This window comes from Scaptodrosophila lebanonensis, unplaced genomic scaffold, assembly GCF_003285725.1.
Source record: "Scaptodrosophila lebanonensis strain 11010-0011.00,11010-0021.00 unplaced genomic scaffold, SlebRS2 tig00000061-arrow-pilon, whole genome shotgun sequence".
NCBI classification, from domain to species: domain Eukaryota; kingdom Metazoa; phylum Arthropoda; class Insecta; order Diptera; family Drosophilidae; genus Scaptodrosophila; species Scaptodrosophila lebanonensis.
In genome coordinates this window covers 9,235,306-9,260,567 of record NW_022060554.1, presented here as the reverse complement: position 1 = coordinate 9,260,567, position 25,262 = coordinate 9,235,306, and the positions used below count along the sequence as shown (strand labels likewise).

At 42.8% G+C, this 25,262-nt stretch overlaps 7 protein-coding genes and 1 long non-coding RNA gene across 9 annotated transcripts in view; 7 read left to right on the top strand and 1 right to left on the bottom strand.

Annotated features, from left to right (window-relative positions):
- Window positions 1-8,361, top strand: part of LOC115624795 — a 53,532-nt gene extending 45,171 nt beyond the window's left edge. The window contains exons 2-8 of the mRNA XM_030519638.1: window positions 4,471-4,711; window positions 5,467-5,642; window positions 5,702-5,815; window positions 5,870-6,055; window positions 6,115-6,441; window positions 6,499-6,601; window positions 6,669-8,361. Coding sequence (XP_030375498.1) covers window positions 4,526-4,711; window positions 5,467-5,642; window positions 5,702-5,815; window positions 5,870-6,055; window positions 6,115-6,441; window positions 6,499-6,601; window positions 6,669-8,111 — 2,535 coding nt within the window. The 5' untranslated portion in view covers window positions 4,471-4,525 and the 3' untranslated portion in view covers window positions 8,112-8,361. The remainder of the gene's footprint in view (window positions 1-4,470; window positions 4,712-5,466; window positions 5,643-5,701; window positions 5,816-5,869; window positions 6,056-6,114; window positions 6,442-6,498; window positions 6,602-6,668) is intronic.
- LOC115624806 (lysozyme D-like) lies at window positions 660-1,146 on the top strand. Its single transcript, XM_030519652.1, has one exon. The coding sequence runs from the start codon at window positions 671-673 to the stop codon at window positions 1,091-1,093; it is 423 nt and encodes a 140-aa protein (XP_030375512.1). The 5' UTR covers window positions 660-670; the 3' UTR covers window positions 1,094-1,146.
- LOC115624805 (lysozyme D-like) lies at window positions 2,382-2,866 on the top strand. The gene has a single exon (XM_030519650.1). It carries the CDS (start codon window positions 2,392-2,394, stop codon window positions 2,812-2,814), a length of 423 nt encoding a protein of 140 aa, XP_030375510.1. The 5' UTR covers window positions 2,382-2,391; the 3' UTR covers window positions 2,815-2,866.
- A 1,166-nt stretch (window positions 8,362-9,527) lies between the features above and the next one.
- Window positions 9,528-10,724, top strand: LOC115624834 (retinol-binding protein pinta). The gene is made up of 4 exons (XM_030519680.1): window positions 9,528-9,595; window positions 9,657-9,976; window positions 10,034-10,406; window positions 10,464-10,724. The coding sequence occupies exons 2-4, from the start codon at window positions 9,663-9,665 to the stop codon at window positions 10,722-10,724; spliced, it is 948 nt and encodes a 315-aa protein (XP_030375540.1). The 5' UTR covers window positions 9,528-9,595; window positions 9,657-9,662.
- Window positions 10,725-10,989: 265 nt separating this feature from the next.
- Window positions 10,990-12,186, top strand: LOC115624821 (alpha-tocopherol transfer protein). The gene is made up of 3 exons (XM_030519669.1): window positions 10,990-11,291; window positions 11,353-11,725; window positions 11,780-12,186. The coding sequence occupies exons 1-3, from the start codon at window positions 10,990-10,992 to the stop codon at window positions 12,035-12,037; spliced, it is 933 nt and encodes a 310-aa protein (XP_030375529.1). The 3' UTR covers window positions 12,038-12,186.
- Window positions 12,187-12,888: 702 nt separating this feature from the next.
- On the top strand, window positions 12,889-14,291 carry LOC115624823. Of its 2 annotated transcripts, XR_003995489.1 has the most exons (4): window positions 12,889-13,237; window positions 13,344-13,519; window positions 13,727-13,908; window positions 13,973-14,291. It is a non-coding gene; the product is annotated as an uncharacterized LOC115624823 (long non-coding RNA). The 2 variants fall into 2 exon arrangements; XR_003995488.1 differs by having other exon boundaries at window positions 12,891-13,519.
- Window positions 14,292-15,039: 748 nt separating this feature from the next.
- LOC115624755 lies at window positions 15,040-25,014 on the top strand. Its single transcript, XM_030519586.1, has 7 exons — window positions 15,040-15,167; window positions 15,800-16,076; window positions 17,256-17,502; window positions 22,839-22,965; window positions 23,033-23,310; window positions 23,341-24,597; window positions 24,654-25,014. Exons 2-7 carry the CDS (start codon window positions 15,870-15,872, stop codon window positions 24,851-24,853), a joined length of 2,316 nt encoding a protein of 771 aa, XP_030375446.1. The 5' UTR covers window positions 15,040-15,167; window positions 15,800-15,869; the 3' UTR covers window positions 24,854-25,014.
- LOC115624844 (collagen alpha-5(IV) chain) lies at window positions 17,644-18,675 on the bottom strand. The gene is made up of 2 exons (XM_030519687.1): window positions 18,303-18,675; window positions 17,644-18,260 (listed from the first exon to the last, which is right to left on the bottom strand). The coding sequence occupies exons 1-2, from the start codon at window positions 18,673-18,675 to the stop codon at window positions 17,644-17,646; spliced, it is 990 nt and encodes a 329-aa protein (XP_030375547.1).
- Window positions 25,015-25,262: the final 248 nt, after the last annotated feature.

Genomic DNA, 25,262 nt, shown 5'->3' with positions numbered 1-25,262 from the left:
TCGCCCTGAACGTATCGGTTTTGATGAGACTTCAAATTGGACATGGATTTTAATCTTGGTTAAGTTATCTTTGTATATCACAAGTTATTCCACTCTGAGTGATTTTTCCTCTGATGAGTAATATGGAAGGTATACTAATTATAGAAGCTTTATATGATTAGTAATAATCTTGGTCTGTGTATGGAGAATACGATTCTACATATCAAGGGTGGGATGGTATGCCTCGAACTACCCTAAAGTTGGACATTCCAATTATGTAGTTTTAAAAAGTTGGAAATATGGTGCATGAAATATTAATGTGAAAAGCTTAATGTGAAAAGCTTAAAACACATTTGTAATGGTTTGAACAATTCTAATTTGTGGAGGTTGTTGTAACCAAATGCGAGTTGAACCTTGAGAGGGAGATCGGAGCTCTTCCTTTTTAAAAATTAACCAATTTGCATGATGATGAATGTTTTGACTTAATGTTATATCAGGCAAGCTGATCTCGTACTTGCGCACTCGTACATACATACTCGTATGATAAGTGAAGTTCACGAAAGATAGCATTAGAAATTCATTACCATTTTTTGATAATGCCCAAAATTGATAAGTTAATCGTCCCATGCCGGTTCCTATAAAAGCGGACGACTTTCAGCAGAAAGCTATCAGTTTTCTGAAAATTCTAAACATGAAGGCTTTCATCGTTCTTGTTGCCCTGGCTCTGGCCGCTCCCGCTTTCGGTCGCACCATGGACCGTTGCTCCTTGGCCAAGGAGATGTCCGCCCTGGGTGTCCCCCGTGACCAGCTCGCCCGCTGGACTTGCATTGCCGAGCACGAGAGCTCCTACCGCACCGGTGTTGTGGGCCCCACCAACTCGAACGGCTCCAACGACTACGGTATCTTCCAGATCAACAACTACTACTGGTGCCAGCCTGCCGACGGCCGCTTCTCCTACAACGAGTGCAGCCTGAGCTGCAACGCCCTCTTGACCGACGACATCACCAACTCTGTTCGTTGCGCCCAGAAGATCCAGGGCCAGCAGGGCTGGACCGCCTGGTCCACCTGGCACTACTGCAGCGGCTCTCTGCCCAGCATTGACAGCTGCTTCTAAATTCTTTGATATCGACCTTAACACACAAATAAACCGTATATTAAAATCCTAAATTGATTTTTTAATTTGTTAATCTAACGTTGATGTTCAATGATGACGTAGAAATCTCTTTTAAGGAAATTTCAACCGAAACCCATTTCTCGCGGTCACAGAAATCTTTTTCAATTGGTTTCAAATATCTCAGCTTTTGACAAGAGATTTGGTCAGAAAAAACACAAAGAAGTTTTGCGACATAAAAACAGTCATAGAAATATAAATAAAATTGTTTTGCTCAACAATCTGCATGAAAAATATTTTATATTTCGCCTTTTCAACTTATTACTAGATCTTTAGTTGAAAACCTAGCATCCACACACAGGAACGAAAACAACCCGACAATAAAAATACCAAGTTGATCCTAATTCAACATTAAATATTTGAAACTTTTTACTTTTCTGAGTTGAATCCTATTTCTTGAATTGAACGAAAGTAAAAATAAAACTTATTTTTGAAGTACCAATAAACTGAGTATTAATTAAATTTACGTAAGAAATCTTAAGAAATCTGTAACACCCCTTATTTATAGGCATCTTGTATTTTATTTTATTATTCTTCTAGCTATTAATATTAGTTCTAGCTATTTTTAGATATTTGTAGCGGCGTTTCTAGCCATTTTCCAGCAAATGTTCTTGATATTTATATCAATTTTCTAGTGGCTTTCTATGTATTTTGAAGCGAGTTTTCTAGCCATTTTCTAGTTGCTCTTTAAGCTGTCCAGGCTAAGCTATTTGCTATCCACTTTTTAATTATTTAAAGTATGCTTCTAGGCATTCTAGGAGTTCGTGAGTCTACATTCCAAGGATGGTGTGGTATGTTTCGAATCACCTTAATGGTGCACATTCCTGAAACCTTAAGATTTTGTTATATTGCTTAAATGTTGGAAATATCTGGTTCAACAGATATACCGCACATTTTCATATTAAAAAAATTAAGTTACATTTCTAATGGATTGAAGCTTGAGAAGGAGAGTTTCGAAGGTCCTCCTTTTTAAAAATTAACCAATTTGCATGATGAGGAATGTTTTGTCATGTTTGATAGTGTGGTGGCGACTTAATGTTATATCAGGCAAGATGATCTCCTACTTGCGCACTCGTACATACATACTCGTATGATAAGTGAAGTTCGCGAAAGATAGCAGTAGAAATTCATTACCATTTTTTGATAATGCCCAAAATTGATAAGTTAATCGTCCCATGCCGGTTCCTATAAAAGCGGACGACTTTCAGCAGAAAGCTATCAGTTGTCTGAAAATTCTAAACATGAAGGCTTTCATCGTTCTTGTTGCCCTGGCTCTGGCCGCTCCCGCTTTCGGTCGCACCATGGACCGTTGCTCCTTGGCCAAGGAGATGTCCGCCCTGGGTGTCCCCCGCGACCAACTCGCCCGCTGGACTTGCATTGCCGAGCACGAGAGCTCCTACCGCACCGGTGTTGTCGGCCCCACCAACTCGAACGGCTCCAACGACTACGGTATCTTCCAGATCAACAACTACTACTGGTGCCAGCCTGCCGACGGCCGCTTCTCCTACAACGAGTGCAGCCTGAGCTGCAACGCCCTCTTGACCGACGACATCACCAACTCTGTTCGTTGCGCCCAGAAGATCCAGGGCCAGCAGGGCTGGACCGCCTGGTCCACCTGGCACTACTGCAGCGGCTCTCTGCCCAGCATTGACAGCTGCTTCTAAATTCTTCGTTACCGATTTGATCACAACTATAAACCGCATTTATAAACGTTAAGATAGTCTTTTTATTTCATTATCTGAACTTAAGAAAGCATTGTCGTAGGCTAGGCCCTCGTTACATACAAACATAGTACATATGTATGTAAGTATGTATCTACATTGTTTATTGGCATTGGTTCGAGACTGGCCAAGTTTTCACACGTTTCAAACGAAACCTCGTGGAGTGGCTCTCTTATCTGCAATGCTTTTAGGTGGTTCGGTTCGGACAGCCAGTGCGTCGCCGACTCTTGATTGGGTAAAGAGTACACACGTCGTCGCGTCATGATCTCAATTTGGTACTCGACCACAAAAGTTTTTCATTTCAATTGCTTATCAAACTTTTACTTGATCTTTCGACTCTTTTTGTGTTTATTTTTTTAGTCGATGTTGGTTTCTCTAGGAAAAAACGAGTTTACTGACATTGATTGAATGGATTGCAGACTGCAAGTGGCGCTAGGCGATGAAATGTGCTGCTGTTGTTGTTGTGGGAACAAGTCTTTACGGCCGGCCGTTTACGGTCTCCCAATAACCGCTAACAAGCATGCAGAAGTCAGCAGTTAGTTAACCTTCAGTGAGTCATGTGCATACCAAGGCGTTCTCCGGACACACCTACATACAGTTGTATGTATGTATGTATGTAGCAAGTACGTGTATGTAGCAAGCGGCAACAGCACACATTACTTGTAGAACTCAACATGCAGCGCTGAAGCTTGAAACGTGTCTGATTGCTGATTGATACGAAACAATGCAGTTTGCATAAGGTGCGTCATAATCTGGACATTAACTTTTGGGCGCGCACAGACACACATTCGGACGCATATATGTATGTACAGATGGTTGTAGGTATGTTGTAAGGCCCGTAGTACCGTTACTTTTTGTTAAGCTCGACTAACGGTTCACATTGAACCCAATAGACACACATGAGCTCAACGGCAGATTGAAAACATTGTAGAAACTTTTATCTCTTTGGCGTTGAAATGCGTATGCGTTTTGGTGTCTGACAGTGAAAGTGTACGCCTATTTTTTCCTATATTAAAATGTTAATTTTAGTGCTTTTATTTAGCAACCAACTGAAAAGAAACACGAAATTAAATAACAAATCAGTGACAGCAACGTCAAACAAATCAATACCATGCCACAGAGGTGTTCAGTTGACGCTGCGCCGTTGCCGCCGATTGATGCCGCAAGGAAGTTGGCGCCGTACCGCCAGACAAACTTGAAAGATCGAGCGACTGAACGGCTGAACGGCCGCCTCATCGGGCGGGCTGCAGGTCGGGCGACCCACATGCAGAAAACCAGGCGCGTTCGTTGACAGCAAGCTGCATAATCGCCTGCGGATCTGCAGACAGCATAGGTCCAAACACCTGTATGGTGGACAGTGTCCGCCACTTCCAAGTGAAATAAATTGTTGAAAATGCTTAATAAGCTGGGTAGCTTGTTTTTCCGGTGCGTTAGCGTTGCTTTGCGTTGAATTTGTTAATTTCGTGGCCAGCGTTTTTAATACCCGAGTCACAGACGAGTTGGCAAGAAGTTTATTAATAATTTGTTTATGTGCATAACAAATTGGTAATGTCAGGCTAGTACATTTGTCTAACAACTCTTTTTCTTTTTCATTTACAGTGACACTTCCACACTGCAACGACCCCACAGTCCGCACAGCTCGCACAAATTCAGGATGGCGCCGAGTGTTTGTGAAACGTCTCCCAAACTGCCGCCCCACAATTCAAATGCAGCTGCTGGTGTCAGCTCCAATGGTTCCGGGCCAACAAAGTGTGGCAGCAACAGCTTAAACGGTTCATTGGCATCTTACAAAATTGCCGGATCTGAGCAGAGTTGGCCGCAGGCTCCAGTCTTCAGTAAGGTATGTACATACTACAAACGAGTAAATCTGCTCTATAAACGTAATGATAAGTATCTCATTTACTAAGTGATTGATAAAATCTGGTTTTTGTTGACTTTTCAACAAAAGACCATATCATTACCGTAAGAGAAGCTTGAAAAGTAAACGTTTACGAAACTAGATTGACATTTTCTGACGGAACAGATTCAGGTATTCATCAGCAATCTGTTTTAGAACTTACTATTTTCAACTGTCCAAACTTAACCTTTTAGATTATTTCAATTTTTACAAGCTCAGACATTATATCATACATATCCTTTGTTTTCCCCACATTCTCGGTGTCGAAAAAATATAAAACACCCTATTAACAAACAAATTTTCGTACGAAGAATCTTTCTTAAGCACATCGTTTCCATTACAGTAATATGATACAGTCTTTTCTAACATAATATCTGTGTGCAGGCAGCTATAGATTCAGATTATGCTGATCATATATTAATGTGCTCATAGCGGGTGGTTAACTAATCTTTCTTCTTGATGTTTCTTATGAGACAATATGCAAATTAGACGAGTTAATTATTGATATAATTATTATTATAGAGCCAGACATAAGACTGATTCTTCTACAACTCCTTTACATACCTAAAGCGTAGAATTGTAGATATTCTCCATTTTAATTCATTGCTTACGATAGTTAAATGGTATCTACGTTTGAAATAAAATGTACGCAATCAGTGATCCGATTAATAATTGACTTAAACTTTGACCCCGCTTAGGAAAATCAGCGCCCACCAGTCTACAATCCAGAAGACTATGTGGTGTCGTTGAAGAAATTTACCAAAGGAAGTGCTTCGGCTAAGGTGCACTCCATTTACGAAGTCACGACAAGTGGCACCACCAAGGAAGAGGTTTACAAATCAGCAACGCTGCCGGCAAAGCATTCGGACTACAAGTTAGTAATACTATCCAATATTACCACATACCATTCCCTTTACGATGCTGCATTTCCAGAAGCCCAATACCGGCGCCCCCTGAGAGCGACAGTGAAATGTCTCTCCGTCAGTTTGGCTCCATAACCGATTTACTAACCAAACTACGCGCCGACTTACGAGTGTCGTTTCCCAGGTAACTCAAATAAATTAATTTTTAATAATTATTGATGATAATGAGTTCCTACAGTTTTGTCCAAGAATTTGTGGCCACGCCTTTAGATGGCATCAGCCATCTGCTGGAGGTACTGCGCGCCATACAACTAGCGCAAGCCAGCAATGCGCCCGCTCCTCTAGCAAGCTCAAATACCATGGCCATGTCACGTAATCCGCAGAGCTACCAGAGACGTGCTTTGCTTGATGAACTATCCTGCCTGTATGTATTGGAGTGGCTTGAATTGTGTATTTGTAAACTAAGCGATCTACCTCTTGCAGACAATGCCTGAGCATCTGCTGTTCACGATCTCTGGATGCCATAGCCCGTCTAGGCAATACACCAGTGGGCCTCATGCCATTGGCTTCTTCTGCCACCGGTCAGGGTATTCGAGCTCGCATTCTGGCACTGCATTTACTTGCGGCTGCCTGCGATAAACAGGCCTTCGGAAGTGGGTCTCAGAAGGTGGTTGCCGCCGGTCATACTGCAGTTTCGGAGGCCATGTCTACGTTACGTCTACGTTGTAGTGAACCAGTGCGATTTCGGCTTCTCATTGGCATCCTCAACAGCGGAGGTGGTTCCGGGGAACTACAGTGCGCTGGAGTGAAGTGAGTACAGAATGCCATTTTCAAATGTTCATCAAAAATAATTGTTTTCTTTAAAAGATTCCTCAACACATTCATTGAGAGCGCCATCAATATGCAACAGCGACTTTACATCCAAGCGGAGCTCTTCCAGGCTGGCTTCGAGCCTACCACATTAGCTAGGGTGCGTATTTATTGAGTCCTTGAGATGCACAATACGCAATGCTTGTAATCTTCATTTCCCCCCACAGACAATATCCTCCTCCTCGCCTTGGTTGGACTCGTTGCGCAGTGAAATCAAACACTTTAATGAGCTCTATATCGATGTGGATAAGATGATTCGTCAAGCACGGGATGCCGATCGCGTGCGTAGCCAAATGGTTATATTGGAGCGACGTGTGCAAATTCTGCATGAGGAGAAGGCCGTGCTGACATCGATGGAGCGCCGCTTGCAGGAGCGCTGTGCTGAGCTGCAGCGGGAGATCTTTCGCCTGCAAGGAGCACAGCAGGAAAGTAACTTTAAGCCCGTAGAATCACATGCACCTGTGGCGCTGCCCCGCCAGGTGCCGCCCACATCGCAGGCGCCAAAGAACAAACAGATCTGCTCAGAGCACGAAGATGAGGGGATCAGCAGCTCCGAGACCGGTGCGTCATTGAGCCCCGTGCCGATTTTGGTGCTGCCTCAAAAGCCACCGAAGGTAAATACTCAACGTCCAAAGCAAACAAGCCATGATGAGGATGATGATGCAGCAACCATTGAGGATGTGATCGAGGAGCTCGACAATATTGTAAGCGAAGCAGAAAAGCAAATATCGGGTCTGAGTATGAATACGAGGAAACATAACAAAACAGTGGAGAAGGAAATCGTGCCCGTTAACATTGTGCCTCAGCCACCGCGCAAATCGCGCTCCCTAGCACATCTGGTGCCGCGCACAGAGGGTTCCGAGCAGGAAGGCTCCGAGTATGGCATGGCAATGCTGCAGAATCAAGGGGATTCGGAAGCAGCCGAACGCTTGGCAGCCATGCACACGTTCTTCGACGAGGGTGACTACGACATGCCCGAGACAGACAAGCCGTATCCCATCGAATCACCCGACATACCCGAAGAGACACACACAGCCGCTATTGCCTACAATTCAAACACAAATCGTGAGTTGCTCGACGTCATCATGAACGCACGCCACAGTGATGATGATCCGACCATGAACGCTCTGCGAAAGAGCTTATCTACACAAGCCGATGTCCAAGCATCTGCACTGCAGAACAGCAACGAGCGCTGCTCCAGCGGCAATGCACGGTCACGGAAACCACCTGCTCCTGCACCACCGGCACAACAATTTAATGGTGTCTTCTTTATGACCGGCATGAACACCCCACAGAAATATCCCAAGCCGGACATCACGGCCGCACTTCAGGCACGGCGTGTCACCAAGAATGTGGAGCGTCTGGAAGCTGCCTTTGCGTCGCACGAGGCTCTCAACGAAGCCACAATTGTACGCGAGAAGTCACGCAGCAATCACCAGATCTATTTCAGCAGCAATCCCACCATGCGGCTGCACGAGCTCGGTAGCAGTGTCTATCCCAGTTCGGGAAACTTTGTCTCGGCTAACGCACCCACTCAGAATGCCTCCGCGCGCACTCGCTCGTATACACAAGGTTCCAAGGTGACGGACCTGCCCTCCGGCCTATACTAAAGCCACACACCCTCTCGACTTCTGTGCAATACGTATTTCACGGATGCAGCTCATAAGATAAACTATATACGAGTATTTATAAAACCACATTTATTGTAGTTAGTCTCTAGAATCGGTGGCAGTTAAAATCGGGTTCATTATGCTAATTAGTTCTACATTTATTTCATATGAAAACTATTTATAAGATAAGCTATTCAACAAACATTTTCTCTGCAATAAAATAATACGAGTACTTATATTTAAAATAAAATTGTTGCTTATCAAACTCTTCAAATAGTAGTCTCGGGAACTTTATTTAAATATCGGACACAACTAAGCATATTATCTTAATACTCTGTTCTAAAAAAAAGTGTGTGTCAGAGCAAAATGCGATAATTCACTCCTTATTGTTGTATTGGAATGACTTAAATACCGCTTTAAATAGCTAGAAAAGGTTGCCGATCCAGCCTCAGACAACGCAGTCCTCATTCGCATCAAAAGTATTTCTGGAATCACCGAAATCCACAAGAATCAGCAACTCTTAAAAATCATAACCCCCCAGGTAGTCATAAATAAGCAGAAGGCAAATAAACTGTTGACGATTGCGTATTTATTTTCATGTACCATCGTGCAGCAATGTCTTTTGAAAGAACACAAGTTCGTTTACATTTCAGATTGCACCGTTACAGCTGATTTACATTCATAATTTTAATTTCGCCAGCTGGTCTACCAGCTGTTCTTTTATGTGCGCCTGATACCGTGCTATTGGTTTCGTCACAGAAAAGGTTGCCGACTCAGAATTCACGTGAGAAGTTTCACTTGAAAAATATAAAATGTGCGCGGGTCGGGTGCATGATATAGCTACGAAAGTACGTGTCTAAACATACGCAATGATCGTCTTAAACTCAATAAGCTATAATAGTTGGTACTAGTAATTGCTCGCATTGCTGTAAGATTCGTCAGTTTTCTTGCATCAACTAAAAAAGCTGCTGTTCAGCTCTCCAAGTCTTCTATTAATCTACTCGTAGTAGCATACATATTTAGTTAACCGGGCTGATCTGACTTTTGTTTATCCTGCACCCGCTTCTTTCCACCAGAGCCAACTAACATACACTGTACGATATAGGACGCAGATTTTAGATTGTTCTGCGGCCTTGTGATAAACTTGATATTCGGACCGATTGTTCTCGATGAACTTGATCTTAAATTTTCCAAAGAGGTGAAATTCCGTGAGTAAATACAATGCATTCATTATACTTGTACCATCATAAAGGTTAAATTGTAGAGAACTTCAAAGAAATAACTAATCGCAGCCGATTAGCTAAAGCGCACCTTATCAAAGGTAATAATAATAGAATGTATGTCTAGAATATGTTTAGTAAAAAAATGACTTTTAAATTGCATCTAAACCAAGTTAAACGATCGCCGAGGCTCGATCCATTTGCCAGTTGTGGTTGCGGTAGTCCGTTGCTAATCAACATTTTCAAAGATAACGAAGTCGAGCAGTAAGTCTTTCCCTTGGTATTGCTTAACCGAGAAATTATAAAGTGCTCTTGGCGATTATAGCTGAACATGAACTCAACCGTCAATATACGTGCCTTGCCGGCAGCTTTGCAACTGGTAGCCGTTGAAGAGCTTAATGAAGTGCCACATCGCTTACCGGCAGATATTGAGGCCCTTCGGGAATGGGTCCTTAAGCAGCCGCACCTGTGTTCCTGCACCGAAGATCAGTTCCTGCTGGGCTTCTTGCGCGGCACAAAGTTCAGCGTAGAGAAGGCGAAGCACAAAATCGATCGATTCTACACATTGCAAGCGGCCATACCGGAAGTATTCAATGAGCACCGTCTGGCCGATGATCCGCAGGTTCTGGAGATCATACGCATGGGGTTAGTTAGTATATATCTTAGATACACGAAAATAAACTCGCGCTGTGTACTTGATAGGGTGATATTGCGTATTCCCTTGGAAGAAGGCGACACCGGTCCGGCAGTGACCATCATTCGGGCTGGATCTTATGATACCAACAAGTATAAGTTCCAAGATATTATTCGAGTTGGTTCCATGTTTGGCGAGATTATGATGTTCGAGGACGATAACGCCACTGTCAGTGGCTATGTGGAGATGATGGATATGGCTGGTGTGACCGCGGCCAATCTTTTTTCCTTGCAGCCCGACCTCCTTCGCAAGTTTTCGGCATACGCGGATGAGGCCATGCCCACTCGGCAAAAGGGTATACATTTCATTAATGTGCCAACGGCATTTGAAACCGGATTCAACACTCTTAAGTCCTTTTTCCCTGGAAAAATTAAGAGCCGCGTAGGTGTAATTTTTTGCTCTCCCAAGTATTCTTAATCAATTTGCTTTTGTTTTTAGGTTTCTGTTAGCTCTGATCCCGACGCAATTTTTCAACATGTACGGCCGGAATACTTACCGAAGGAGTACGGTGGTACCAAGGGCACCATGCAGGACATCATTGCTGCTATGGAGGCCAAAATCCTTACATACCGCGACTACTTTATTGAGTCGCGCAATTTTGGCACAAACGAAAAACTAAGGGATATTAGTGAGACGACCATTGACTATGACAGTCACTTCGGCATTGATGGTTCTTTCCGCAAGTTGGATATCGACTGAGCTATAAAAACTATAACCTTATTGACTGCGTTGGCTATCGGATCTTCGCTCTCTTTCCCTATCGCAATTCACTAGCTCTTAAATATCTGTTATCATAATCAGTTTTCAAAGTTTGGTAAATATAGAAGGGGCTTCTAATCTTATCGAGCTTGCATTTATTGTGGCAGCCAGAGCACAGACATAGCTAGCAGCATGGAAAGCCCTTCATTTTTAAATTCGGACTCCACAAACAAATCAGCGTTTGGGGGAAAAGCACGCACTAAATATGCCATCCATTCGCCCATTAAGTCCGGAATTGCAGAAGGTTGCAATTGAGCAGCTGAATGAAGTTCCCGATCGAATAGATGATGACATTGCAGCGCTACGAACCTGGATCGAGCAGCAGCCGCACTTAAAGGCGCGCACCGACGATCAGTTCCTGGTCACCTTTCTGCGTGGCTGTAAGTACAGTTTGGAGAAGGCAAAGGCCAAGATCGATCGATTCTACACACTACGCACAAGGTACCCGGACTATTTCACGGGGCACAATGTCAACGTCGATGAACTGATTAAAATCTTTAGATTGGGGTAAAATGCACCTTTTACCACCTTTGGTTGGCAACTGATTGTAACTTGATTTTTATTGCAGCGTAATAATTTATTTGCCACAGCCACTAAAAGACAATGGTCCACGTGTGGGCATCATGCGAATGGCCGCCTACAATCCAGACGAGTACAACTTTAGCGAAATAAATCGAGCTGCCCAAATGATGCAACAGATCGTGCTTAATGAAGATGATGAGGCCATTGTCAATGGCGTGGTACACATCATGGACTTGGCCAATATCAAGGCAGGTCATCTCTTACAGATGACACCGTCTCTTGCCAAAAAACTCACCGTCTACCAAGAAGAGGGTGTGCCGCTGCGACCGAAAGGCGGACATTTTATTAACACGCCTGGTGGTTTCGATAAGGTTTTTAATTTTGTCAGGCCCATGTTGTCAGAGAAGCAACGGAATCGAGTATGTTAAGTATCTTCGCCCAAGCTAAATTTGATTAACAATAATCCCTTATAGATGTACATGCACGGTTCCAATTGGAATGCATTGTTCGAGCAAATTCCCCAGAAGTATTTACCAATTGAGTATGGTGGCGAAAATGGCTCCATACCTGAAATTATTAAGAGCTGGGAGGAGCGTATATTGGCCATGAAAGACTACTATGTGGAGGAGAACAACTACGGAACCGATGAAAAGCTGCGGCCTGGAAAGCCCGTAGATTTTGAAAATCTTTTTGGGCTTGAGGGTTCCTTTAGAAAACTGAATGTTGATTAATACATATTTCTGAAGTCATTGAAAATCGATATACATTTCCAAAATTATTATCGGTCTGTTTGTCTCCTATAAGTACTATATGTATTCCAAAAACCTATTGATTGTAGTATTTAGTCGGTGTCCACAAATAAACCTCCCTCATCAGCTGAGTTATATTTTGTTGTGATAAGCCATTAACAGCTGAGTTTATCAGCTAGTACAATAGCTATAATATAAAAATACATAAACAAACATATGTATGTATGTAGTACAATATGTATGCAGATAAGATTATACAAATTCCTTATGTACTTATTTCTACCAAAGTGATTTGAAGTCCCTAAACTAGTATGCGCAAGTTATTGAGAGGGGATCTCGGCACTTTCGTCTCCATTCTTATTGTTCATATCTTAACACATTTTTAACAACTAAGACAATGAATACGGCTTACAATATTGGATAAAACACGGACCGAACAGGCTGTGCATTTTTAAGAAATTTTAAAAGTAAGAATGAGACACAATTTGTTCCCGACTTCCGTGGACACAACCAGGAGTCTAATTGAAAATTGTGTAATGCCAATTTATTGGAATAGCATTATGTAATCTTTCTTTCAGCGATTATTATATGCCGTTCATTTATAGAATATTTATGGTACTGTGTCTATTTGTTGGTCTGCTTTGTGAGGATACTGCTTGTGGTTGTGATTTTAAAATGTTGTGGGTATTATATTTTCATAAAAGTGTATTGCTATACTTCTGTAAAATTAAACATAATAAAGGCCCTTTTCGTATTCTGACACAATCCATATCCATCCAAATATAATTAAATCTACAATGAACCTGGCACTTTGGTGTTATTTTGATTTTCGTTCCGTTTATTTCAATGTCAATTTAAATAGACTTGATTTACTTTCACACCCGCACACACACCCCACACACAAATGTACACACAACCCCCAATCTTTCGAGTTTACCCAAAATCTACAAAATGCAGCGCCGCTCCTTAACTATTGTTAAGCCAAGAGATCAGTTCGTAGCACCAAAGCCAAAACAGAATGGAAGCACCACACCAAGCAATTTAAGGCCAAGTCCTACCGTTCGTATGAGCCACTCCATAGTGCGGCCGACCCCCAAGCTCAAGAAATCCAACAGCAGTAGAAGCAGTCAAAAGGAGTGATCTCGCGAATATCATTATTTATAGACACACCAAATTTAATTCGTAAGACTTTTGTCCACAAAGCATTCGAAGACAACTCCAGCAGCTTCAACGCTCGTGAATATTAATCTACATAGTATAGTATAGTATACATTTTTATGCAAAATAGGGCACCGGATGTGAATATCTACGAGAGTTGTTATGTTTTATACGCATATGATATAAACGGTTGCTATAATGAGGCCTGGGTAGAACCGCTGGAGAATAAAGAACGCAAACTTTGTGGCCTGAGGGCGATCGCTCTTTAAATGCATTGCGCGTGTTAAGCATCTGAGAAGGTTGGATGTGAGTACTGGTTGATAAATTGATGACCCATTAAGTATAATCTGGCTCAGCATTATGACATAAATCGAACTAGACTACAAGTAGACAAGCGGACAGAGAGCTGAACACACATGTCCCAATCAATTTAATCATGCTGATTAATAATATAGACTAAAAACCTATACGTTTGCACTAGCCTAATACACTCTTTTTACATTTCGGGTTTAGGATATACCAACATATACGCCAGACATGGTTGTCCCTTTTCGCAAATGAACACGTGGTGAATATGAGCAATACTTTGTACATATACTTTTGTATGTGTACTTCGATTTTCCGGATATACTACCGGATGTCCTATATGTGTTACTCTAGAGACGTTCTTTGATGGTGAATTTGTATTCGATGTGGTAAGATCTAATAAAGACAGCTGCAAAAAGGCAAAAGTTGATTGTATTTATTTTCTGTAAGTAGTGAAGCTATGGATTCGATGACTCCTATCCACCATTTCGAAGATCGGTACGATTAAAGGCACACAGTAAATGTTAATGGTTTTTAAAACAACGCTTTCAAATAGTGCTGGATCTCTAATCTATGAACAAATAATGGTGCCCGTCGCACAATAATCTTTTGGACTGGTTAGCTGCCAGGCGGAGAAGTGGAGGACATCTATCGATAATAAAAAGCCACTTTGAAATATTACAAGGATTGTTCAAAATTATTTCCACAACCCCACAATAAGTCACAAAATTCATACATTAAAAAATAACATGCAACAAACGTTCACACCATAGAAAAAATGATATCTTTTTGGGGGTTTGAGCGAGAGATGGGCATAAATCAGGAAGATCGGTGTTATGTCGATAAAATCCGCATAGGACATGGACTTCGTGGAAGTTTGATTTCTGGAAGATGTGGCTTGACCAGTTGATTCCGCCAATCCAGCTAGTGCTAATTTTTCGTAATGTGAATTCTGATCGTGATAGAACTGTAAAGGATTTTATGGCCTTGAATTTAATCTGCCATCATGTTGCTGCTTTTGTCATCTCTGTACTGAGACAAAAGCTTAGCGTCACTAGACCTTTGATTAAATTTTGAAATATAATAAGATATATACTACAATTACAATCTTGTAACTATATCGTAATAAACAAAAAAGGGTTTGGTAAAAACTTCTATTTATATAGTATAACGGCAAGCAAACTGCTTCAAATGGACTTGAATGTGTTCAATCTTACTTATGCTTGTGGAAATCTGATATTTCTTGAATATAAAAGTAATGCTCCTGTTTAAAATAAACCAGCATTTAGCTTAGACTACATGGGAATTGCAAGTTAAATAAAATAAACTCACTCCGCAAGCAAGTGAAATATAGTATCTCAAGAGAGCTATTACAATACAAATGAGAAACGAAAGTTTTCCAAAAGGCCGACAAAGCACGAGACTCCGAGTCTTTCGAAATACGTGTACCCCAAAAATATCGCTGAGGATGGCGAGAGCGGGCTCAGTACACGTCGAATAGCCGCCTGAATAGGTCTGTCGGTCGGAGATCTTCGGGAACGTGAGTGCTAGAGGCGCGCCAGTGGAAACTCTGAGATTTTCTTTGTAGTGTGCACAGCATGAATCAAATATTTTCTATCGCTCGGCAGGCAACTTAGCGGTGATAAATGTAATTGTTGAACCACAATTATGCCATCAAACGTAATAAGTCAATAAACTTGAACATTTCATGGCGAATGGGGAATTCTATTCGAACATTTTAAGAACTTGCGATGTACAAAACAAATACGGCACGTAGCGTCCGTCTGGCGTCGTGCATTTCAAGAAATTCCCAACAAAATGCTGAAATCAGGCAAAATTCTTCAGTTGTCTGCTGAAAATCCAACGGATAGGGGCCGGGCCGGTGGTGCGGAGTGGTGCGGAGTGGTGCGGAGCGGTGCGGTGCCAGTTGTCTGTGCGTGTGTTGTGTTCGGCTGTGGTCGCGGTGATGACGAGATGCGTCCAATTGAGATGGATGCCGATGCCCCACTGCTGCCCAAAATAGTTTTCATGGAGTAGCCTGTCCGAATGGCAGGTTGTTCAAATGCCCCCCACCCCCCCAGCACCCTCTGGCCACATAAGAAAATAAAAACCAAACATATAAATATTTAGACAAATATTAAAATGAATGTATTCTTCAGACGCTTGTGTGTGCGTGTTTTCAGTTCATCTTCTGTGTATAATTTGTTGTCCTTTACTTTTCGTTTACCTTATTGCGATACATCGTGTATTTTTCTTTGCTTTTATTTTATTTACGAGCAGTGAAGCGCAAAATAAGTGCCGCTGACGCCGTCGACGGGTCCCCGCCCCAGCCAATAGAGCCGGCAACAGAATGTCGGGCAGACGGACACAATCGCTCCCGCCGCACATGCAGGAGCCGCAGAAGCCGGAACGGGGGCGCTGCGTGGCGGCCATCTGCTTCTCCTGGAAGGTGCTCACCTGCGTCGTCTCGCATGTAATGCTGGTGCTTCTGGTTGTCTCGTACTGTGTGGGGGGCGCCTATTTGTTCCAGCACTTGGAGAAACCGCATGAGATCGAAGTAAGCGCAAAATCTTGAATAAACGCCTCCGTTTTTCCAATCTGTGCCATTTTCCGTAATTAACAAACGCTGGAAATATTCTTTAGCCACTGAAAAGTCTATGCATGATATATTTATGAATATACCACAATATCCTCAATATTTTATAGAGCTAACTTAGAAGCGATCCGAAACTAATTAGTCTTATAGTTATCGAAATTTATATATAACGTTAATTATGTCTCACTATATTCAAATGTTGAAATGAAATAGAACAACCGCATTTGTTGTTCATCAGATCTGCGACCTGTACCATTAGTTAGCTAAAGGTCTTTGGTATCTAGCGGAATTTATTAACGTTTACTATAAAAACATAGAGTTTTCAAGGGTACATCGGCTCATACTTTATACACCGTTCTTCTCGTTAAAATGGAGCACTCGATTGATATCGATCCATGATTCTATTCACTATTTAATTAATATACATATGTGTACTTGTTCCTTTTCCGTAACAGGAAAATATACATATGCAGATCGGTGAAAAAATGCAAACGCTATCGCTGATATACATAGTGTACGGCAGAATCGTCGGAAACCTTACATAACTTAAAGAGAATATCTAAACAGCTATTATTGATTAATGTAAAAAGTGTTCATCTGGATTAATCATTAATCGAGACCCATATCATTAATATTCTTCCAAATTAATTGACCAATTTTACGATGAATATGACGACCAAATCTTTCATGAAGTTCATTATCTGCAATAATTGAAAACTTTACAACGACTTCAGGAAAAGGTTCTTAAAAGTTGAACGAGTTCAAAGTTATTTAAAATTGGAATATAACTTTAGATTTGTTCTTTTTTTTGGGAGTTGTGCCTCATTATTCATATGCCCGATATGGGTCCGCAACTGGAAACAACAATATATATCAAAATATTTTATTGAGACCCAGCTTGATTTACGAGCTTATGCTAAATACTCGTAAATATATTTTGTTCCATGCTGAGCAATCGAATTATGATGGCCATATGGCTAGTTTAAATGATATCAAAAAATAGACATGCTATATATATATATATGTTTTGCCAGTTAAAGTGCGGTACGGGTTATAGTTTTGACTCGATATGTTAATGTTACGCGTAGATAAGTTTAAGTTTTCAGCTTTATATGCTAGTAAAGACCAATGCCTTCGCAGGTAAAACGAGACATCCAGAACCTGCGATCCAATCTAACCGAGAGAATTTGGTTACTCTCCGATGATGCATCCGTCCTGCGCGAGAACGACTGGATGGCCAATGTGAGCAAGCATTTGGCCAGCTTTGAAAAGCAAATACTCACAGCCATCAAGACAAATGGATGGGATGGAGACGAGGACCCCACAAAGTCGCAATGGACCTTTGCCGGTTCGCTTTTCTACTCGATCATAGTGATTACGACAATTGGTGAGTTGGTTAACAAATCAATCAATTTTATTTTATTAACTTTAATCAACTAGAATACTAATACAATAATCTAAGTACGCTACGGTCTATGTACAGATGCATTTGGGTGGGTGATTGATAATCGTATTCTTAGATCTGGGCCTACAACTTTTTGTTGTTCAGCTTGTCATTGACTGACGGGTTTCCGGTGCTGCGTCCCTCTCCCTGCAGCTCAACATTCTTTAGACTTTTGCCATCGGCGGCAACGCTGTTGGGTTTGTTTGTGTTCTCGTCGAAGAAGTTGCCAGGTCGGAGGCCCTGATTTGGATAGATGCCCAACTGCCCGTTTGGAGTAGCCAAGCCATAACCCTCTGTGTATTGCGGGCCTGGGTACGCGTTGCCAGGATATTGGGCGCTATTCGGAAACTGTCCGCTAGCATACTCCGCCCCTGGGTACTGTCCACTGGGTACTGGATATTGCGTGAATGGATATTGGCCAGCTGCGGGATACTGTCCCAGCCCAGACTGCTGTCCTGGGAAGCCAGCAAAACCAGTCTGGGGCTGTGTGCCTGAAAATCCAGCTCCAGGCAGACCACCAATACCATTGAAGCCAACATTACCGCCATACACGCCAGGATAGCCTCCGATGCCGTTTTGGGCGCCATTGAAGCCGCCAAAACCGGGCTGATATACTCCTTGGCCAGGAAACTGTTGCTGTTGTGGGCGTCCAATGATGCCTGTGGGACCGCCTGGTCCCACCAAAATGCCGGGGCTGCCACCTCCATAGCCGCCAGGCACCCCGCCAGCACCCGGGTAACCACCATACCCTCCCAAGCCAGTAAACTGGCCTGCATTGAAGAGACCGGAGCCTCCTCCGCCGTAGGGATTAAACTGTCGTGTACCAACATTCGGGGAGCCCTGCTTGTTCGGGTCAATATCGGCGTAGTCCTCGATCTCGTCGTTCTCTGGCTCGCCTGGCAGCGGCCTTCTTGTGGTTGGCTCACGATCGCGCGTGTAGAGCTCGCGACGGTATTTATCATCATTGGTATTTTTTATTCCAGTGGAGGGACTGCCACGAAAGGCGCGTTGCTGGCGATTGTAAGTGCGCCACACCCAATGATCATCGTCCGATCTCTGGGCCTCCGTCATTGTCGCCAGCAGGCAGAGTGCCACAATTAGGCAATCTGTTCGCATGATTGTTCACCGAAATGGGTCTCTTTCGCTCGGATTTCTTTTGTTTGGTTTTTAGCTCAACTCTCGTTTACACACTGACCCGTATTTTTCGCTTCGCCGACCGAAACTCGCGATTCGCTTGCCGTTCGCCTCAGTTGTAGAATAATTCGACTATACGACTGGCACACGCTACTTATATAACAACGCGTCGCCCCCAACGCACAAAGTCACTCGACTGTGGCATCGTCGTCACCCAACAACAACGATGGCAGGTGCTGTGCTTTTGGCAACAGCGACCATGTACGGTGGATCCAAAAGCAAACATCGCTCGAGCGACAATTCTTGTATCACAGCAGTTTTGGATCTTCTTACAGGCCTACACACCATTTCAATAATACCGAAGGTGCGATATCTTATCGAAATGCATTTTCAGAAAATAGCCATTGCTACCATTGTACTACCTTCACCATTAGACAGTGGAGGTCATCGGCTAAGTCTAATCCAAAGCCGACCTAAAGACACAAATTATTTCGCACCTTTTGTAAACAGTGCCCTTAGGGTGATGTAAAATATAGCATTTGTATGCGTATGCTTTGCATCTTCAGTGAGGTCGCACGGTCTGCCCTTACAATAATCTCTTAAAGGGTCACCACATCTTGTTTGCCAAGGGGAACACTTTCTTCTGTGTTATACCGTATTCCCCGCATCCAGTAAAGGATTATTAAATTATGAGCATTAAGTATTTTACGTTGAAATTTTATAAGCTAGGCAAATATTTAAATGTTATTTTTGTCAATATCAATGCCAATATGTCGACTACTTGTATGAAATTGACCATTTGATTGAGTTTTTTGTATTCCTTTTTAATCCACTTGGGAGCTTAGGGCCTCTACAAGAACAATTTTCCAGCTGGCTGTATCCCACGTGGTGTTGTTTCTGGGTAATTCCTGAAGGGTAATCCGCCGCCAGTTTGTCATCTTTAGGTCTGCTTCCTTGGGGGTTTTCCTTAACATCGACATCGAAGTGGAGCCGTTTTGGGTTCATTTGCTCTTGTATAAGTTTCCATAATCATGAGTAAAAGTTTGCAAAAGTTGTATTGCTTAAAAACGGGTTTTATTAAGATCATTTTCATCTGGCACGATGTCTAGTATTTTGTATTTGCTCCACTGTTTTACCTGATCGGTCGGCTAATGCAAACAAACAAGCAAACAAGCAAGCCATCAACAAATACGAGTACGAGTATATGGCAAGCGATCGTGGCAGACAACAAGACACGGCAGATTTAGCATGTCATCATGGGCCCACAGCTCTGGGACCAGAGCACGTATTACTGATTCATTCACGAAACCCCCAAAACTCGCGCCCAATTGGGATCTGGGGATGGGGGACTGCCTCATGCTTCATTGCACTGCGCCCAGGAACTGCTGCAATCTGTCCAATGGCCATGTTCTCGTTAATCACGCAAAACTCGCATAAATATCACCGCCCCGACTGGCCGATCACCCCTTCTCCCCATTGCCTCTACCTAAAACAACAACCAAAATGTTGTCGTGCTGGTCGTTGTGGCTTTGGTTGTCGCTGTTCGATTCATCATCCGTCATGTTGTAATTGGTATGTTGAGCAGCATTTCCATTAGCCGATATTGGGCAAGAGAGTATAATTCTGTTCAATTACAAAACACCTTCCTGGAAATAATGATGAGTTGCTGAATTTACAACCAAAAAAAAAAAATCAAAAAAAGACAATAGCTGCATAATGGCATGTCCGATATATAGTACAACACAATTCATATTCATACTATATATGAATTAGTGGCGACGCATCCCACCCACAAGCTCGTATGTGCCCGATCATTATTTTTTTTACCTCAGCCATTGCAGGCAATTTGCTTATCATGCATCAGTCATAGGTCAATATCAAATGCCAAATTTTGTTAGTTTGCTAGCTGCGTTTGGGTTTTTTCGTTTTTTTATTTTCCGGACACACTTTGCTGCACATGAGTTGATTGGCCCACTCCAGCCCAATCAGTGGTGGCGCACGTGAATGACCTCTAAACTTGGGCAGTAAATGAAAACAAGAGTCGAGTCATTCGCATGGCAAGGTCATCGTTCATCAGATCTGTTTTCGGCTTCAGATTGATGATGGGAACTTTTTGCACAAGCTCCCAATATGGCTTTTATAGTTCTGCCATTTGCGGTTTAATTCTTCGCTGTTTTGGATTATTTCGAGTGTGAAACTACGATACTTGCCATCATTGGGGCGCTTATCCAAGTGCGTCCGAGTTTACTGACCGGCCTAGCATTTGCAATAGAATAGATATGCACCGACTATACAAGTAGTTATAGCTTAAGCGACATTTCCGCATTTCCAAGACGGCAAACTTGAAACGCCTTTTTCGTATTTGCTAATTTTGTGGCCGATAGCTTTAATGGGCTAAAGCATAGTGCTGGCGATTACTCTTTCAAGAACTTTGGGCAGTTAACCAGGCCGAGTTCGTGGTGTTTGAACTCCCCCACATTGGCCTCCATGCTTACGCCTAGATTTAAATACTACGCAGATTATTTGCTCTAAAAGGCGGCAATTATTCACGAATATTGTAAAGATCAAAGAAGTTTTTTAAAAGCATCAAATCAGTCTTCTACAAATCTAGTGTCGAACTTAATGCATACTATATATCCTATACACTGACCTAATACGTAAGATGTGTTTTATTTATTTAAGGGGTGGACAAAATAGTTTTTTAAATAACATTTTTAACCCTGGAACATCATCCTTATTTTTTTACACCAAGTTCATCCTTCGTCAAGAAAAAACGAAGCTAAAATGGATTTTATATTTTCTTTATTTAATTGTTAACGAAATTTATATATATTTTTAAATTGCTTGAACTTGATATTTTTGTTTTACGGCCTTCTGTTTTCAATCGAAATCGTCGTTCTGACGAGGGATGACGGAGTAAGGTTAATTGAGGTTTCAATTGCGTACAAAATTTATTTTACAACGTTTTTCTCTAAATCCACGCTCTTAACTAACTCAATCTTCTTTTTTCCTTAAAAATGATCCCTATTTACCATTTTTCCAACTACAAATATTTTTAATCCTCATTACTCATGACCCACAACAATTGTGTGAGCAGAATTGAATTTTGTATCCAGTATTTTCATCAACAAAAGAATATTTCTGATCGGTTTCTGTAGGTTATCTACCTGCACCGATATATAGGGCTTACAATTGTCTGCCAAGTAATAATAACAGTCGCAAGTGTAAGCGATTTTATTGTGATGTCTAACGCCCCAATTAAATTTGGGTGAAAATGGATTCCAATATTTTGACGCATCTAATGATCAAAAGGTTTAAATTTAAAGGCTTAAGTTTAAATAAAAAACAGTTCTCATATTATTATGAAAATTTGTAAATTTACATATACTTGTACTTATAAGTACTAGCGTCCGCCTGTTTTTTTTTAGATTTTTTTTGTTATTTTTTCTTTATTGCAATTTTCTTACTGCAATTTCTTAAAAAGCAGCCTCGTCCCATTAAATATGCTCGGAGGGCTTACATTTCTCAAAAGTATGATTGGAATTCCGATTTTTAATGTTAATTTATGTGTCGGCAATCAGGCGGGCTTAGTAAATTTAAAAATTCCTGTGGGTAATGGACTGTATCTGCGATTTTAGCCACGGGTCGATCGATTGGTAATTTGTTATTTGGCTGGGGACTTTTAATAATATTGCCTCAATATTTAGAGTGACATATTGTTTCGAGGATAATTCTGAACTAACCGCATCCAGTTCTGGAATTTTTTAGGCACTTTTTTACAACTTCGGTTACATTATTGTAAGCATCGTTTCAGTAAGGATCCCATTTTTTTTAATATAATATAGCCTGGAGATAGTATAGCTTCCCAACAGTGAAAGAATCCTTTAAATCGGTACAGTAGTTTCGGAGTCTTTTCAATTCAAATAAACAAACAAATAAACAAACAATCAAATCTTTCCTCTTTATAATAATGAGAAGATAGAAGTACAGACTACCATATTTTTCAACACACAATATTAATTTTAGATACATTTTAATTGAAATGTAAATAAAAGGGAACGAATACATATATATGTACATACTAAATGTATGATCTCTAATAATTTGATAATCGTTTAAATCCGGTTTCGTATTTCACTTGACAGGCTATGGCCACATATCACCGCGCACGGATTGGGGCAAGGTTACAACCATTTTCTATGCAATTGTCGGCATACCGCTGATGCTGCTCTGCCTGTCCAACATTGGAGATGTGATGGCCACGTCATTCCGGTAAGTTGTTGATCTGCCTGGGTGCCCAGCTTTGCGTGATCAACAAATGCATTCTGCTCGTCTGCAGGTTCCTCTACTGGCGAGTCTGTTGCTATGTTTGCACTCGAACTGCTAGACGGCCTCGGAACCAACGATCGCGCCAGCGTTCTGTGCGTTCGCAACGCAACACCTCGCGCTCCCAGCCGCCGCCGTTCCGGCGCTCCATGAAGCTCACCCAGCGCTCTGCCAACGATTCGGGCTTTGGCCCGTCCATGGGTCTGCCGCACGCCTACTCAGATCCAGACGTGCGAACCTTTGGCCGTGGAGAGTACGAACGTGATTTTGGCGGTGGTGGTGGCGGTGGCGGTGGCGTTGGTGGCTACCGTGGCAGTGGAGGCCGTACACGACGGCAACAGCAGCATCAACAGCCGCGCCACCATGACCCTGCATCCTCGCATCGAGGAGGGAGACACGCAATTTACGATGATGACTACGAGCCGCCGCAGAACACGCAGACGCTCAACCGAAGCAATCGCTTCAGCAGCCGACAGAGGCAGCGAGACCGCATGCGCGACAGGCACACTGTGGAACGGGAGCGGTATTTGGGACACTCCCGCTCGCACATGGACGACGGTTCCATTGACGAGTTCAGCGATATGCAACCGCCGGCTAAGCGCGCTATGAGCGCCAGATCAGTACGTTCGCCACAGCGACACGATCATGAGCCCCAGAGTCGTGGGCAGCAGGATACAAGAGCCACGCGTGAACTGAGTCGCCTGCACTCGCAACCAGGACGTGGGCGCTCTGTCCCAAATAGTGCGCACGGCCGTGCAAAGTCTGTGGATCCACGACACTCTGGCCATTCGGCCTATTACGAAGATGTAGACGACGAGCTGGCGCGGAAAACACCAATCATTTCTAATCGCTATGCACTCGATGATTTTGAGTCGTGGGGTCAAGATGCGGGAGGTGCTGGCAGCGGCGGCAATCGTTCCAAACATCCACCACGTAGTCAATCCATGCCACGATCAGCACACCAGCGCCAGCGAGATAGAGATCGATCCCCACAACCGCAGGCGCAGTATGGAAATGGACGCAGGCATAGTATAGGTCGACAAACCTCTCGCTATGGCAATCAACTAGAGCTGCCGGAGTACGAGAAATCAACTGGAAACCAGCAACGCAACAAACGTGGTCGTTCACCTCGCTACGATCCCGAGGAGGAATTCGATGACATCTCTCTGTACGACGACTGCGAGTATAGCGGCGGACACCGAGGTGGTAGAGGGTATGACGATCGCCACTACGAGGACCAACCCCCGCGTCGCACATCACGGCATCGGGAGCAACGGCGACAGCGTAGAGAACGTTCCGAACGTCTGCCACCCTCCCCTAGGATCATGTCGCCCATGGGCTTCCCAGTGCAACGCCAGATTCGACGCCGTCCCAGCTACGACTATGATGACGACTCCATGTATGGAGACGATGGCGACTATGGCGAACTTTTGCCAAAGGATAGACCGGTGCCCATTTGGCTGTGCGTCTTTCTGGTCGTGAGCTACATACTCGGCGGGGCAGCTCTCTTCACCACGTGGGAAGAGTGGTCTTTTCTGGACTCGGCTTACTTCTGCTTCATAACGCTGACCACAATCGGTAAGTCAAGCCCTGGACATAGTTAGAGCCCTACTAAGCCCATTCCTCACATCCAGGCTTTGGGGACTTTGTGCCAGCCAAGGGAGTCAAGGATGAGTCTCAGCAATCAATAGCCTACTGTTCACTCTACCTGCTCTTCGGCATTGCGTTGCTTGCCATGAGCTTTAATCTAGTCCAGGAGGAGTTTATTGCCAATGTAAAGGAAGTCGCTCGTCGGCTTGGCATTCTAAAGGATGATGATGATGACGACGATTAATCGGGGACACACGGCTCAAAGCTGACCAACCATGGACAGAGCTGTTTATTCTTAATGAACTACCAATTCGATTCTTACAAGTGGCAATGCATTGGTTCAGTACATAGTATAAATATCTCGATTCGAAATAAATGAACCTGAGCTAATGGTTGTTTAGTTTAATGAGCAAATAAATCCAAAAAGTCATGAGTGTGTCAACGACTCTCGTTATCCCATAAATTGTATTTATAGGTGCATGTGTATTTAACAAAATATTGTGATCCCAGACAACTTCAGGGTCGATAAAAGGTTAACATGTTAATTATGATTTGATCAATCTCGTCCCACTATATGATTAGTTTCATCTACTTATGAACAAATTTTGCACTTTAATTTTGAACACCCATTTTTATTCATTTAATGGCTACAA

What these genes read in the sequence shown, in the direction of transcription:
- LOC115624806 (XM_030519652.1), top strand. Translation starts at nt 671, where the DNA reads ATGAAGGCTTTCATCGTTCTTGTTGCCCTGGCTCTGGCCGCTCCCGCT.
- LOC115624805 (XM_030519650.1), top strand. Translation starts at nt 2,392, where the DNA reads ATGAAGGCTTTCATCGTTCTTGTTGCCCTGGCTCTGGCCGCTCCCGCT.
- LOC115624834 (XM_030519680.1), top strand. Translation starts at nt 9,663, where the DNA reads ATGAACTCAACCGTCAATATACGTGCCTTGCCGGCAGCTTTGCAACTG. An exon ending in CTGGAGATCATACGCATGGG is followed by an intron (nt 9,977 to 10,033) that starts GTTAGTTAGTAT and finishes TGTACTTGATAG; the next exon opens with GGTGATATTGCGTATTCCCT. An exon ending in CTGGAAAAATTAAGAGCCGC is followed by an intron (nt 10,407 to 10,463) that starts GTAGGTGTAATT and finishes TTTTGTTTTTAG; the next exon opens with GTTTCTGTTAGCTCTGATCC.
- LOC115624821 (XM_030519669.1), top strand. Translation starts at nt 10,990, where the DNA reads ATGCCATCCATTCGCCCATTAAGTCCGGAATTGCAGAAGGTTGCAATT. An exon ending in ATTAAAATCTTTAGATTGGG is followed by an intron (nt 11,292 to 11,352) that starts GTAAAATGCACC and finishes TTTTTATTGCAG; the next exon opens with CGTAATAATTTATTTGCCAC. An exon ending in CAGAGAAGCAACGGAATCGA is followed by an intron (nt 11,726 to 11,779) that starts GTATGTTAAGTA and finishes AATCCCTTATAG; the next exon opens with ATGTACATGCACGGTTCCAA.
- LOC115624755 (XM_030519586.1), top strand. Translation starts at nt 15,870, where the DNA reads ATGTCGGGCAGACGGACACAATCGCTCCCGCCGCACATGCAGGAGCCG. An exon ending in AGAAACCGCATGAGATCGAA is followed by an intron (nt 16,077 to 17,255) that starts GTAAGCGCAAAA and finishes ATGCCTTCGCAG; the next exon opens with GTAAAACGAGACATCCAGAA. An exon ending in CATAGTGATTACGACAATTG is followed by an intron (nt 17,503 to 22,838) that starts GTGAGTTGGTTA and finishes TTCACTTGACAG; the next exon opens with GCTATGGCCACATATCACCG.
- LOC115624844 (XM_030519687.1), bottom strand. Translation starts at nt 18,675, where the DNA reads ATGCGAACAGATTGCCTAATTGTGGCACTCTGCCTGCTGGCGACAATG. An exon ending in TACTGGCTTGGGAGGGTATG is followed by an intron (nt 18,261 to 18,302) that starts GTGGTTACCCGG and finishes GCGGCTATGGAG; the next exon opens with GTGGCAGCCCCGGCATTTTG.